Genomic DNA, 16,117 nt, shown 5'->3' with positions numbered 1-16,117 from the left:
TCGGGGATGGTGATGTGATATTCTTGGCGATAATGCCCCTCAGGATACGATTCTCTTCCTCGAGCTTATTGAGTTGCTGCTTGAGATCCATTATCTCCTTACGAAGCTTCCCTGTAACGGCTAAAGCTCCTTGCACCCAAGGATGTTGCATAGCTGCGGGAGAACAAGTGACACTCTTCTTCATATTTTCATAAGAAAGAAATCTAACATTGGAAGGGATACCTGAGTTTGGAATAGGTGAGCTCTGTAGTTCCCCCATCGTGAACCCAGCTCGGAAGCGAGAAGTGACTTCTTGATCCTCCATGGCATCTATCCTCATCAAATCAGCCTCCATCTCTTCCTCCGTTGCTGGCCCAAAGTGGTCAGCATCGCTGTTTGTCCTTGGTCTCGATGCCGGATGAGACACCCGGCTCTCCCCGACTGACTCTTGAGGAGAAATCTTGCTCTAATCTGCAGCAGCAACAGCTCGAAACAAGAACAAAGGATATTTGCATGATACAGGAGTCAAAACCTTTGGGAGATTATATAATGAATTTTTACCGACCAAAATACGTAACGTGCAAGAAAACGGAGTCTGGAGAGCACACGAGGTGCCCACGAGGTAGGGGGCGCGCCCAGTAGGGTAGGGCGCGCCCTCCACCCTCGTGTCCTTCCCGGACTGCTTCTTATTTTTCTATTTTTCTAAATATTCCAAAACGGAGAAATATTGCCATAAAAAATGTTTTGGAGTCGGTTTACTTATCGTACCACATACCTATTCCTTTTCGGAGTCTGAAACGTTCCAGAAAGTTTCCCTTATGTATTCCTCCGGGGTTACGGTTTAAATAACATTGGTTTCAACATTTATAGGATTACCTGAGATATAGTGTTTGATTCTTTGACCGTTTACCACCTTCGGATTTGTGCCTTCGAAGTTGTTGATTTTTATGGCACCGGAACGATAGACCTCCTCGATAACGTAAGGGCCTTCCCATTTAGAGAGAAGTTTTCCTGCAAAAAATCTTAAACGAGAGTTGTATAGCAATACATAATCACCTACATTAAACTCACGCTTTTGTATCCTTTTGTCATGCCATCTTTTAACATTTTCTTTAAACAACTTGGCATTTTCATAGGCTTGGGTTCTCCATTCATCAAGCGAGCTAATATCAAATAACCTCTTCTCACCAGCAAGTTTGAAATCATAATTGAGCTCTTTAATAGCCCAACAAGCCTTATGTTCTAATTCAAGAGGTAAGTGGCATGCTTTTCCATAAACCATTTTATACGGAGACATACCCATAGGATTTTTATATGCAGTTCTATAGGCCCATAGTGCATCATCAAGTTTCTTGGACCAATTCTTTCTAGATCTATTAACAGTCTTTTGCAAAATTAATCTGAGTTCTCTATTACTCAGTTCTACTTGACCACTAGACTGTGGGTGATAAGGAGATGCAATTCTATGATTAACGTCATACTTAGCCAGCATTTTACGAAAAGCACCATGAATAAAGTGCGAACCACCATCAGTCATTAAATATCTAGGGACTCCAAACCTCGGAAAAATAACTTCTTTGAGCATTTTAATAGAAGTGTTATGATCAGCACTACTAGTTGGAATAGCTTCTACCCACTTAGTAACGTAATCAACAGCAACTAAAATATGTGTGTATCCATTAGAGGCAGGAAAAGGTCCCATATAATCAAAGCCCCAAACATCAAATGGTTCAATAACAAGTGAATAATTCATAGGCATTTCTTGACGTCTACTAATATTACTAGTTCTTTGACATTCATCACAAGATAGGACAAACTTACGGGCATCCTTGAAGAGAGTAGGCCAATAAAAACTGGATTGCGATACCTTATGTGCAGTTCTATCTCCAGCGTGGTGTCCTCCATAAGCCTCGGAGTGACACTTGCATAGGATCTGTGCCTGTTCATGCTCAGGTACACAACGTCTAATAACACCATCTACTCCTTCTTTATAAAGATGTGGGTCATCCCAAAATTAATGTCTCAAATCATAGAAAAACTTTTTCTTTTGCTGATATGTGAAACTCGGTGGTATAAATTTAGCAACGATGTAATTAGCATAATCAGCATACCACGAAGTACTACGAGAAGCATTTATGACATTTAATTGCTCATCCGGAAAGCTGTCATCTATAGGTAGTGGGTCATCAAGAACATTTTCTAACCTAGACAAGTTGTCTGCAACGGGGTTCTCAGCTCCCTTTCTATCAACAATATGCAGATCAAATTTTTGTAGCAAGAGAACCCATCTAATAAGTCTAGGTTTAGCATCTTTCTTTTCCATAAGATATTTAATAGCAGCATGATCCGTGTGAATAGTTACTTTAGAATCAACAATATAAGGCCTGAACTTATCACAAGCAAATACGACTGCTAACAATTCTTTTTCAGTAGTAGCATAATTTCTCTGAGCATTATCTAGAGTTTTGCTAGCATATTGGATAACATTTAATTTTTTATCAACTCTTTGCCCTAGAACAGCACCTACAGCATAATCACTAGCATCACACATAATTTCAAAGGGTAAATTCCAATCAGGTGGCTGAACAATAGGTGCAGAGATCAATGCTTTCTTAAGTATTTCAAATGCTTCTACACAGTCATCATCAAAGACAAATGGTATATCTTTTTGTAATAAATTAGTCAGAGGCCGAGAAATTTTTGAGAAGTCCTTAATGAACCTCCTATAAAAACCGGTGTGACCAAGGAAACTTCTTATACCTTTGATGTCCTTGGGACATGGCATCTTTTCAATAGCATCGACCTTGGCTTTATCAACTTCAATACCTCTTTCAGAAACCTTATGCCCCAAGACAATACCTTCATTAACCATAAAGTGGCACTTTCCCCAATTCAAGACAAGATTAGTTTCTTCACATCTCTGCAAAACTCGATCAAGGTTGCTCAAGCAATCATCAAAAGAGGATCCATAAACGGAGAAGTCGTCCATGAAAACCTCACAAATATGTTCACAAAAGTCAGAGAATATAGCCATCATGCATCTTTGAAAGGTAGCAGGTGCATTACATAAACCAAAAGGCATACGTCTATAAGCAAAAGTACCAAAAGGGCAAGTAAAAGTAGTCTTTGATTGATCATTGGCTGACACAGGTATTTGAGAGAAACCAGAATAACCATCTAGAAAGCAAAAATGTGTATGTTTAGATAATCTTTCTAGCATTTGATTGATAAAAGGTAAGGGGTAATGATCCTTTTTAGTAGCTTTATTTAATTTGCGGAAATCAATTACCATCCTATAACCTGTAATAATTCTTTGCAGAATCAATTCATCTTTATCGTTAGGTACGACAGTAATACCTCCCTTCTTAGGGACACAATGGACATGACTTACCCACTGACTATCAGTAACGGGATAAATTATATCTGCCTCAAGGAGCTTTAGTATTTCCTTTCTTACCACTTCTTTCATTTTAGGATTCAGCCGTCGTTGATGATCACGAACTGGTTTGGCATCGTCCTCCAAATTTATTTTATGTTGACATAGAGTGGGACTAATGCCCTTAAGATCATCAAGAGTATATCCAATAGCAGCACGGTGCTTCCTCGGAGTTTTCAATAATCTCTCTTCTTCATGCTCTGAAAGGTTAGCACTAATAATAATAGGATATATCTTTTTCTCATCAAGATAAGCATATTTAAGAGTATCAGGCAACGGTTTAAGCTCAAACACGGGATCACCCTTGGGTGGAGGAGGATCCCCTAGGATTTCAACAGGCAAATTGTGTTTCAGGATAGGTTCCTGTTTAAAGAATACTTCATCTATTTCCCTTCTTTCATTCATAAACATATCATTTTCATGGTCTAGCAAATATTGTTCTAAAGGATCACTAGGAGGTACGGCAATAGAAGCAAGACCAATAATTTCATCCTTACTAGGCAATTCTTCTTCACGGTGCTATCTACTAAATTTAGAGAAATTAAACTCATGAGACATATCAGCCAAGCCTATAGTAACAACATCCTTTTCGCAGTCTATCCTAGCATTAACTGTGTTCAAGAAGGGTCTGCCAAAGATAATGGGACAAAAGCTATCTTGTGGGGAACCAAGAACAAGAAAATCAGCAGGATATTTAGTTTTCCCACACAAGACTTCAACATCTCTTACAATTCCCATTGGTGAAATAGTATCTCTATTGGCAAGTTTAATTGTGACATCAATATCTTCTATCTCAGCAGGTGCAATATCATGCATAATTTCTTTGTATAAGTCATAAGGTATTGCACTAACACTAGCACCCATATCACACAAGCCATGATAACAATGATCTCCTATTTTAACAGAAATAACAGGCATGCCTACCACAGGTCTATGTTTATCTTTAGCACAAGGTTTGGCAATTCTAGCAGTTTCACCGCAGAAATAAATAACATGCCCATCAATATTATCAGCCAAGAGATCTTTAACAATAGCAATATTAGGTTCAACTTTAACTTGCTCAGGAGGTGTATAAGTTCTAATATTGCTTTTACGAACCACAGTTGAAGCTTTAGCATGATCCTTTATCCTAACAGGGAAAGGTGGTTTCTCAACATAAGAAGTAGGAACAATAGGATCATTATAAGTGATAGTCTTTTCTTCAACTTTAATAGGTGCAGCTACTTTTACTTCTATGGGAGGATGGTATTTAAACCACTTCTCCTTAGGGAGATCAACATAAGCAGCAAAAGATTCACAGAAAGAGGCTACTATCTCAGAGTCCATATTTAGTGCTAAACTTACGGAAAACATCGGTATCCATAAAAGATTTAACACAATCAAACTTAGGTGTCATACCTGACTCCTTACCTTCGTCGAGATCCCAATCTTCAGAGTTGCGTTTAATTCTGTCCAATAAATCCCATTTGAATTCAATAGTCTTCATCATAAAAGAGCCAGCACATGAAGTATCGAGCATGGTACGATTGTTTTCAGAAAGCCGAGCATAAAAACTTTGAATAATTATTTCTCTTGGAAGCTCATGATTGGGGCATGAATATAACATTGATTTAAGCCTCCCCTAAGCTTGAGCGATGCTTTCTCCTTCACGAGGCCAAAAATTATATATATAATTGCGATCACGATGAACAAGATGCATAGGATAAAATTTCTGATGAAATTCCAATTTCAATCGTTTGTAGTTCCATGATCCCATTTCATCACATAGCCTATGCCATGTCGATGCATCTCCCTTCAAAGATAAAGGGAAGACCTTCTTCTTAATAACATCACCGGGTATACCTGCAAGCTTAAATAATCCACAAACTTCATCCACATAGATTAGGTGCTCATCAGGATGCTTTGTTCCGTCTCCTGCAAAAGGATTAGCTAGCAGTTTTTCTAACATACCCGAAGGAATCTCAAAGTGGACATCTTCATTTTCAGTAGGTTCAGTAGGTTAAGGAGCAACTCTTTGCTCTACTGGTCGGGGTGAAGATACCCCGAACAAGCCCCACAAGGATTACTTTCCATAGTAACAAGTAACAGTAAATTTCAGCACACTATATAAATTTTTCCTTACCAAATTCCACCTACCAAAGGCGCTTCACTCCCCGGCAACGGCGCCAGAAAAGAGTCTTGATGACCCACAAGTATAGGGGATCTATCGTAGTCCTTTCGATAAGTAAGAGTGTCGAACCCAACGAGGAGCAGAAGGAAATGATAAGCGGTTTTCAGCAAGGTATTCTCGGCAAGCACTGAAATAATAGGTAACAGATGGTTTTGTGATAAGATAATTTGTAACGAGCAACAAGTAATAAAAGTAAATAAAGTGCAGCAAGGTGGCCCAATCCTTTTTGTAGCAAAGGACAAGCCTGGACAAACTCTTATATAGGGAAAAGCGCTCCCGAGGACACATGGGAATTATCGTCAAGCTAGTTTTCATCACGTTCATATGATTCGCGTTCGGTACTTTGATAATTTGATATGTGGGTGGACCGGTGCTTGGGTGCTGACCTTACTTGGACAAGCATCCCACTTATGATTAACCTCTATTGCAAGCATCCGCAACTACAACAAAAGTATTAAGGTAAACCTAACCATAGCATGAAACATATGGATCCAAATCAGCCCCTTACGAAGCAACGCATAAACTAGGGTTTAAGCTTCTGTCACTCTAGCAACCCATCATCTACTTATTACTTCCCAATGCCTTCCTCTAGGCCCAAATAATGGTGAACTGTTATGTAGTTGACGTTCACATAACACCACTAGAGGATAAACAACATACATCTCATCAAAATATCGAACGAATACCAAATTCACATGACTAAGCAAGACTTCTCCCATGTCCTCAGGAACAAATGTAACTACTCACAATGCATATTCATGTTCATAATCAGAGGGGTATTAATATGCATAAAGGATCTGAACATATGATCTTCCACCAGATAAACCAACTAGCATCAACTACAAGGAGTAATCAACACTACTAGCAACCTACAGGTACCAATCCCAGACTTGAAGACAAGAATTGGATACAAGAGATGAACTAGGGTTTGAGAGGAGATGGTGCTGGTGAAGATGTTGATGGAGATTGCCCTCTCCCGATGAGAGGAGCGTCGGTGATGACGATGGCGATGATTTCCCCCTCCCGGAGGGAAGTGTCCCCGGCAGAACAGCTCTGCCGGAGCCCTAGATTGGTTCCGCCAAGGTTCCGCCTCGTGGCGGCCGAGTCTCGTCCCGAAAGCTTGCTTATGATTTTTTTCCGGACGAAGGACTTCATATACCAGAAGATGGGCACCGGAGGGCCAACAGGGGGCCCACGAGGCAGGGGGCACGCCCTAGGGGGTAGGGCGCGCCCCCATCCTCGTGGCCAGGTGGGGCCCCCTGACGTACTTCTTCCGCTCAATATTTTTTATTATTTCCAAAAATAACTTTCGTGGAGTTTCAGGACTTTTGGAGTTGTGCAGAATAGGTCTCTAATATTTACTCCTTTTCCAGCCCAGAATTCCAGCTGTCGGCATTCTCCCTCCTTATGTAAACCTTGTAAAATAAGAGAGAATAGGCATAAGTATTGTGACATAATGTGTAATAACAGCCCATAATGCAATAAATATTGATATAAAAGCATGATGCAAAATGGACCTATCACAAATCCTAATCTTGATCTATGCCAACCCAACAAACACCTTCAGAGACACCTGTAGAGCATCTTTATAATAACCCAGTTACGTTGGGATGTTTGATAGCACACAAGGTGTTCCTCCGGTATTCGGGAGTTGCATAATCTCATAGTTAGAGGAACATGTATAATTCATGAAGAAAGCAATAGCAATAAAACTAAATGATCATTATGCTAAGCTAACGGGTGGGTCTTGTCCATCACATCATTCTCTAATGATGTGATCCCGTTCATCAAATGACAACACATGTCTATGGCTAGGAAACTTAACCATCTTTGATTAACGAGCTAGTCAAGTAGAGGCATACTAGGGACACTCTGTTTGTCTATGTATTCACACATGTACTAAGTTTCCGGTTAATACAATTCTAGCATGAATAATAAACATTTATCATGATATAAGGAAATATAAATAACAACTTTATTATTGCCTCTAGGGCATATTTCCTTCAGTTTTGACAAGTGTTGGAGGTGGTGTGCGTAGATGACAATGGGGACCCACATGTCAGTAATTGCAGAGGCAAAAATTTGGGGATATTTTCACTGCATCAGGTGGAATCAAACCCGGGCGGAGCAACTGTTGGGGAGTGGAACTTGGCCATTGGGCTACTTCAGTACTTTCGATAGAAAATAGGCATGAATTGTACAACTACTATAGCATGTCTTCCCCGGCTCCGGTGCGGTCTCATCCGGGGCCTGGACGTCAGCTGGGTTGTGGGCTGCCCAGTCTAGGCTTTCTTTTTTAATATGCGCAGCCCATGACATGCCGGTTTGTATTTTTTTAGGGTCGTCATGTATCGACCGGCCTATGGGCCTCCCATCCTAGGTTTTATTTTTTCTTAAACATCCGCTGCCCAACTCATGTTTTTTTTGAAGAAAACACAGAGGTCTGTTCTATTTTGCTATATAAGAATAGGAACGCCAGGTCCAACTTATGTTTCCCTTCTAACTATATTGTATATATTTATATTATTTTATTTGCTATTATATATTATTTTTATTATCATCATATATTGAACAGATACTTACATATATAAGAAAAAATATCCCACGTCTTATAACAATAAGTTTTTAATAAAATCCTGGTTTTTTTTACTTTATGGCAACGAAAATCCCGGTGATTGTGTACAAAAGCTTTAAGATTTAAGGACCAATGTAATAATAAAGCGCTTACTATTTAAATATATTTATAACAAAATGCTCAACCCCTGTTTATTTTTTGATAACATTGTTGCGCCCAACCCAACATTATAATTTGAACCAGCCCAGAAAATTCGTGTATTTCGAGAAAGTGCAAATGGGTTGTAATTTTTTAGAAAAAAAATGCATGGGCGCGTGGATGCTACATTATTTGTTCACCCAGCCCAGCACATTCGTGTATTTCAGGAAAATGCAAATGGGCTATAGTTTTTTAGAGAGAAAAAATGGGTCGCATGGACGCTACGTTATTTGTTCACCAAGCCCAACAAATGGATTATAAATTCAAAAAATGGGTTGAATATGTGCCACATTTTTGGAGGCTGAAATGTGGGCCAATAGGTCAAAGCCAACGCAAGGCATTGTCAACTTAGTCAACAAATGATTCTGACATCCATAGCCGTTGGATTTACATCCAACGACCGGCATCCATCTTCAATCTCTCATCTTTTTCCTCCAGCGCCGCCGGGACCACCTACTCCCGCCTCCGGCTGCTAGCAGCTCTACTTAGCACACTTCACTGCGAAGCGCTATCCCGCCACAGACACCTCCTTTTATTCTCCGCTGACTGCAGAACCATGCCGCACAAGAACTAGTTAACCATCGTACACCTCTCCGTCTGCGACTCCACTGCCGCATCTTCCCATCTCTGGCTCGTTGCCGTCCAGGGCCTCGCCGTCGTCCACCGCCTTGGTGCACTCGGCGCGGCATGGTCAACGTGGTCAACAAACGAGAGTCATCGGAAGAGGACTGTACGTGGAGACGCTGACAGTGGGGATGCACCAGGTCCATGGGAGCACGCATGCAACCGCCTCCTTATTACGCGAAAATAAAATTATTCCTCCCCCTGAAAGCTGGGACCCACCACGGTTATCTTCGGACGGAAGGAAGTGCCTCCTTATTCCTACCCCTGACACCTGGGACCCACCAACAACATCTTTGCACGCGGAAGTGCCTCCTTATTACGGGCAAAAAAATTATTCCGCCCCTAACAGTTGGGACCCGTCAGTTAAATATTCGCACACAAGGAAGTGCCTTTTTGCCCTCCCTGACTGCTCAGACCCACCCGATCGAAGCATACGTAGCATTATCTGTCTGGTCGAGAACGTGTACGTACATATATAGTGGTCGATCGGTCTCTCTGCAATGATGAACCGTGGCAGAGTAAGGAGTGGCACATGTCGTAATAGAACCGCCGACGTGTCACGCAGTCCCGTTTATATTGTGTACACGTACATACAGCCACGTTGCAAGAAAGTAAATACAGCTACGTGCGTACATACGGGCGGGGTCTCGAACGCCTACTCGCGCATACATACGGCCAGGGTTCATGTACATGGAGAGGCAGCGGACGGCAGCGGACAGCAGCAATGACGTCCTGTTCATCAGCAGCCAACTGGATGGTCGGAACGGAGGAAACAGTGTCTTATTCATCGGGAGCGAAGCCACTGGGTCGGAACGCGTCCTGTTCATCGGGAGCCAGCCGGCTTGGACGGAACAGTCGAAACGGGGTCTGCGTACCGCAGAATGGAGGAAACGAACTTCTGTTCGAGTGCCTACGGTCGAAATGGGGTCCTGTTGATCAGGAGGGGTGTGGCGTACCGCAAAACGGAGGAAACGGACTTGTGTTGGAGCGCCTACGGTCGAGACGGGGTGCTGTTGATCGGGAGGGGTGTGGTGTACCGCAAAACGGAGGAAACGGACTTGTGTTGGAGCGCCTACGGTCGAAACAGGGTCCTTTTCATCGGGAGGGGTGTGGCGCACCGCAAAACAGGACTCCACGAGCTACTATTCATCCACCGTCTACTGCCTCGCTCCAGCCTCCATGGGCTACTGTTCATCCACCGCCGACTTCCTCCAGCCTCCACGGGCTACTGTTCATCCACCGACGACTTCCTCCAGCCTCCACCTACTACTGTTCATCCACCGCGACCTTCCTCATGCCTCCACCAGCTACTGTTCATCCACGGGCTACCGTTCATCCAGCCTCCACCGGCTACTGTTCAATCAGCCCTCCACGAGGTCCTGTTCATCCACCCCCACCTCCTCGATCGGGGTCCTGTTCATCCAGCGGCAAGGGCCTCTACTACCACGGGATCCTGTTCATCCAACCCCCACCGGGAACTGTTCATCCAACCCCCAACAACGGTCACTGTTCATCAAGAGGCAGCAGCAGGTTCGATCAACTTCAGTTAGCAGCAGTAGTGAAGGAATCGCTCGGGTTCAGTTAACAGCCAAGGGATCGATCGCTCGGGTTTAGTTAGAGCCCAACGCCTCGCACACACGCGCGTACGTGTATGAGCGGAACGCGCAAACCTCCATGCATCGCTCCGCCCCGACCACCCACCGTAACCGGGAACTCCTCGAAATTTTCCTCGCCCTCGCTTCTACCACGATTTTTTCCGTCATGGACGGCCCAAAGAATGTCATGCAAGTGCGTCCCCGGCTCGCCCAAGACGAAAAGCCCATTATCTGTCATGATTTGTTGTCATAGAAGTAGGAGCCCACCACATCTATGATGATACGTGATTTTGTCACAATTATCGTCATAGAAGTGTCATAAGCATGACAGGAAAGAAATTCGTTCGGCCCAAAATGTCACAGATGTGTCTTTTTTTGTAGTGATGCCAGAATTGTTGGCACGTAAGTGTGTGATTCTATGGGAAGACAATGAGTCGCCATCTAGTGGGTCCTCAGGAAGCCATGATGAATCATCAGTGGTGAATTTGATCGACCCGAAGAAGATGATCTCCCCCAAGATCAGCTCGATGCCGGAAATAGATGAAGAAGGAAAAACCATCTGCGGCATTGATCGGTAGATGCACAACCCCAAAGTAGGCGCCAATTGTAGTGGTGCTATATCTAACAGTAAGATAGGAATGTGAATTAATGGAGCTTGATCTATCGATACACAATGGGGGACACAAGAATGTGTACAGGTTCAGGCCCCTCGTCGGTGAAGGTCAAAACCCTAATCCTATATCTCTTGAGAGTTGCTCTTGCGTATGAGCGTTTGATTACATAGATTGCAAACCTTTAGCTATGTACCCTAAGCAAGCTTGTATAGATTATGCTACCAGCGGGGTCCTTCAGCTAGCCACCAATGACTAAAACTGATTACACGCAATAAACAATCCACTATGGGTAGTAATAGACGCCATCAACACTATCATCTTGAATGCATTGTAGTGTTGTCTTTGTAACGCCTGGTTTAATGTGCCTCGATGTTGTCCTACTACACAACCCAACTGATAGTTAAACACACACACTCCGACTAACAGGCTTCCCCTGTTGCTGATGTTGCCTTGGGCAATAACACATGGGAGCTCGGGCCTCCTGGGCTCTAGCTGGGTCTTATTGCATCGTGGGACTACCTGGTGGGAAATAACCTCCTCACCTGGGTTTTAGAGACATGTCAATATCCAACCAAGCCATGCTGGGAAAACAATGTTGGCGCCTAGTAACCAATGCTTACTCATTTCGTGCTAAGGTATTGAAAGGAAGATACTATGTAGAAGATGACTTTTGGACAACTAAATGCCCAAGGTCCATCTTCTTATACTTGGCATAGTCTGATATATGGGTGGCAATTTGCAGAAGGGACTACTTTGGAGAGCCGGAGTTGGCAAAAAACATACATTTGAAGATAATTGGATTCCTGAGATTTTCCCTGGAACTCTACAGCATGCTTCCTCCAAAAGTGATAATGAAATGGTGAGTTCAGTGACAATGGAATGAAGAAACCGTTAGAAATATATTCTGATGAGCATAGAAGGATGCTCGGATTTTGCTTCCTGACCCCACACAAAAAATGGCATTTACATAGTCAAGTCAGCCTATAATTTGATGAGGAAAGTCGTGGTCAGATTGATAATTATTGGCCTTTCCTCTTCAACGATGTTATTGACAGCCTAGATTGGAGAGAAGTGGCCATGATGGGAAGACAATTCACATGGGTGAATAGTCTACATGAACTGACATACGAAAAACTAGAGCACGTATTGATGGATACCAAATGGGAGTCCAAATTCCCTATGGTGTCCGTGCACGCACTACCTCGGGTTGAGGCTCTATTGGACCATGCACCCATCCTTCTAGCTACTGGTCTGCCACAACCAAATTGTAGACGCAAGTTTAAAATTCGAACTTGGATGGCTGCACCATGATGGCTTTCATGACATGGTGAAGGAGTTATGGGACAAACCTACCGCTGGGCGTACCCCAATTCACAAATGGAATAATAAAATATGTGCATTACGTAGATTCTTTAGTGGATGGGCATACTGCGGGTATTCTCAAGAATGAGAAGATTCGTCTCTTGTCTATTATCAAAGACTTAGAAGCCTTGGCTGAGGTTCGTTCGTTATCGGTGCAAGAAATTGAGATCAAGAATCAACCAAATGCGCAGATAGCTCGACTTCTGAGAGAAGCGGAGCTCAAATGGTACCAACATTCAAACTCTCAATTTATTCTGAAAGGGGCTTCGAATACTAGTTACTTCCGTGGTGTGGCCCATGGTAGACACCGAAGGAAACTTATGCATCCTCTTGTATAGGAGAAGGGCACGATTGTGGGACATGAGCAACTCAAAACATACATTGCTAATTATTATAAAAATCTGTTCGGAGCCCTAGAAGAAGGCAACTTCTCGATGGATGAGTCCCGAACAGATGATATCCCGCAGGTTTCTGTTGAGCAAAATACCTTCTAACGGCCCCTTACTCCGAGGAGGAGGTAAAGAAGGCAATTTTCCAAATGGAACACAACAAAGCACCCGGGTCCAGATGGTTTTCCCGCTGAGTTTTATCAAACCTTCTGGGAGGTCATCAAACCGGACCTTCTAGATCTGTTTGGTTACCTCCATGTCGGATAAATGGAATTGTTTCGCTTAAAGTTCGGTGAGATAATTTTACTACCTAAGGTTAATGAGGCTGAAATGATTGTAGACCTATATGCCTCCTTAACATTAGTTTTAAAATCTTCACGAAGGTTGCCATGCTTAGGCTTAACTCGGTGGTGGACCATGTAGTTCATCCAACTCAGACTGCTTTTATGCAAGGTAGAAACATCCTAGATGGAGTTGTCATCCTTCATGAAACAGTACACGAACTACATCAAAAGAAGTTAAATGGGGTAGTCCTTAAAATACACTTCGAGAAAGCTTATGACAAAGTAAAGTGGTCTTTTCTCCAACGAACTTCCGGATGAAAGGCTTTTTCTGCAGAGAGGCGTACTCTGATCCATAGCTTCATGTTTGGAGGTAGTGTTGCCATTAAAGTCAATGATGATGTTGGCCGCTACTTCCAAACGAAGAAAGGATTGCGACATGGTGACTCATTATTGCCCATGATATTTAATATAGTGGCTGATATGTTAGCTGTCATGATAGAGCGTGCCAAAATTGATGGTCAAATTGAAGGAGTGGTTAATCATCTGGTTGATGGTGGACTTTCTATCCTTCAGTATGCCAATGATACAATTCTATTTATGGACCATGACCTAAAAAAATGAGAAATCTGAAATTAATTTTGTTAGCATTCGAGCATCTTTCGGGTCTTAAGATAAACTTCCATAAAAGCGAGTTGTCTTGTTTTAGCAAGGCTCAAGACGAGGCCCACGTGTAAGCTAAATTGTTTGGGTGCAGACAAGGCCAGTTTCCGATTAACTATTTGAGGATAGCGATACATTATCGGAGACTCACAAATGTTGAATGGGAACACGTCGAGGAGAGACTACAAAAAGGTTAAGCAGTTGGAAAGGTAAACTGCTATCTCTGGGTGAAAGGTTGGTTCTCATAAATTCAGTACTAAGTAATATGGTAACGTATATGATATCCTTTTTCCAACTTCCGAAAGGAGTCTTGCATAGATTGGATTATTTTCGATCAAGATTCTTTTGGCATGGTTTTCGTCCCAAAGACCAGGGAGAGTTGGGTATTCATGATCTTGAGGTTAAGAATACTAGCCTACTCGGTAAGTGGTTGTTTAAGCTGCTGGCGGAGGATGATGTATGGCAAACCCTCCTAAGGAGAAAATATGTAGCCTCAAAGGCAGTGTCCCAAGTATATTGGAAGCCTGGGGACTCACACTTTTGGGCTGGTCTAGTGGCTACGAAGAAATTCTTCTTCCGCTATGGATCCTTCTCTATTAAAGATGGATCGGAAATTAGATTCCGGGAGGACAAGTGGCTAGGAAATGCCACACTACGGGAACAATATCCAGCTCTATATAATATTGTTCATCATAAGGGTGATACTATCGCCACGGTTCTGGAATCCTTTCCTCCGAATATGACGTTCAAACGAGATTTAATAGGCCCCAAACTTGCATCGTGGAATGATTTGATAAATGGTCTCGCTATGGTACATTTATCACATGGAGTCGATGAATTTCGATGTAATCCAAATGTGAGTGGTAAATGCTCCGTAGATTCAATGTATAGAGCGCTGATCCAATCTGATGTACCAGTTGACAATAATAAGAAGATATGGAAGATGAAGATATTGCTTAAGAATAAAATCTTTGAATCTTGGTGTGGTATCTTCGTTGAGGAGTCATTCTTACCAAAGATAACCTTATTAAGAGGATTTGACGTGGAAATATGCAATGTGTTTTTTGCCATCATGACGAAACAATGAAACACTTGTTCTTCCAATGCAATTAGCTTGATCCATATGGTCAATCATCCAAATAGCTTCTGGCTTGTATCCTCCGTGTACTGTTTGCTAACATTTTTTGGCAATTGATTACATGTGATTGGTCACAAGTTTAGAATTCTCATTAGGACGGGAGCGCTTGCAGTTATTTGGTCGCTTTGGCTATGTAGGAATGCTAAGGTTTTTAACAATAAAAGTACTTCTCTTATGCAGATTATCTACAGGTGTACCAGTACACCCCGTTTACGTCGTTTCTACAACATGTGGACAATCAAGACATGTAAACATGTGGACAATCAAGACATGTTTACGGAGGTGCGTACACGCTTGGAGCACACGGCGAGTGATACTTTTACCCAACATCGATGGCAGCATGATCTTAGGATGTGCCCTCCTACAGTTTAGGCGGCATACAGACTCGACTTATTTCGCCTTTATTCTTGTTTTTTTAGCTTCGACATAGTGAGGTTGTGTGCATCTCAGTTATGCAGAGGCCGGGTGTAATGCTTAAACTTTTAAGTAATAAGCGCCTTTTATCAGAAAAAATTTGACGAGGACATGAGAAGTGGAGAGAACTATGGGTAATCCTATGTCTTGTCTCCCAACAGGCGTTCAAGTCCAAGTGAGATCAATTCCCACAAGGTATGATTGTTGTTGTGCAATAGGGAGGAAACTAAACATTTTTTTTGCAGTGCTACTATGTTAAGGAAATCTGAAAAGAACTTAAAGAAAGATTATGGAATTTGCCTGAAACTAAAAAGTCTCATGCACATTAGGCAATGGGTTTTAGAGTGGATAACAAACACTACTTTTCACTCTGCCATTATGGCTTTGGCAATATGACATATATGGGAAAATGGAAATGCTTACCAAAATGGTGAGGCTTTAAGTCATCCTCTTCGTGTGGTGGGAAATCATAGCTTATGTTGAATTTATCAATCTGCATTTTGTCAGCTCGACCACTTCCATTAGATGTGGGACCTTGAAGTCAAGCCAAAAATGGTATCCGCCACCGCATGGGCCAATGCTCGTCACCGTGGATGCAACGATCTTCTCACAATCTGTAAGAGCAACCTTTGGTGTGGTGGTACATGATCACCGGGGAAGGGTGCATGTGGCAAACACA

General features: G+C 42.5%; 1 protein-coding gene across 10 annotated transcripts in view; it reads left to right on the top strand.

The window, feature by feature from the left end:
• Positions 1-15,483, top strand: part of LOC109753996 (uncharacterized) — a 30,605-nt gene extending 15,122 nt beyond the window's left edge. For 4 of the 10 annotated variants that reach the window (XM_073497332.1, XM_073497336.1, XM_073497335.1 and 1 more), the window contains one exon: positions 15,205-15,483. In XM_073497332.1, coding sequence (XP_073353433.1) covers positions 15,205-15,396 — 192 coding nt within the window. In that variant the 3' untranslated portion in view covers positions 15,397-15,483. The remainder of the gene's footprint in view (positions 1-15,204) is intronic. The other 6 variants (XM_073497328.1, XM_073497331.1, XM_073497329.1 and 3 more) reach the window with 3 other exon arrangements.
• Positions 15,484-16,117: the final 634 nt, after the last annotated feature.

Source organism: Aegilops tauschii, chromosome 1, assembly GCF_002575655.3.
Source record: "Aegilops tauschii subsp. strangulata cultivar AL8/78 chromosome 1, Aet v6.0, whole genome shotgun sequence".
Taxonomy (NCBI): Eukaryota; Viridiplantae; Streptophyta; class Magnoliopsida; order Poales; family Poaceae; genus Aegilops; species Aegilops tauschii.
This window is presented reverse-complemented; position numbering and strand designations above follow the sequence as displayed.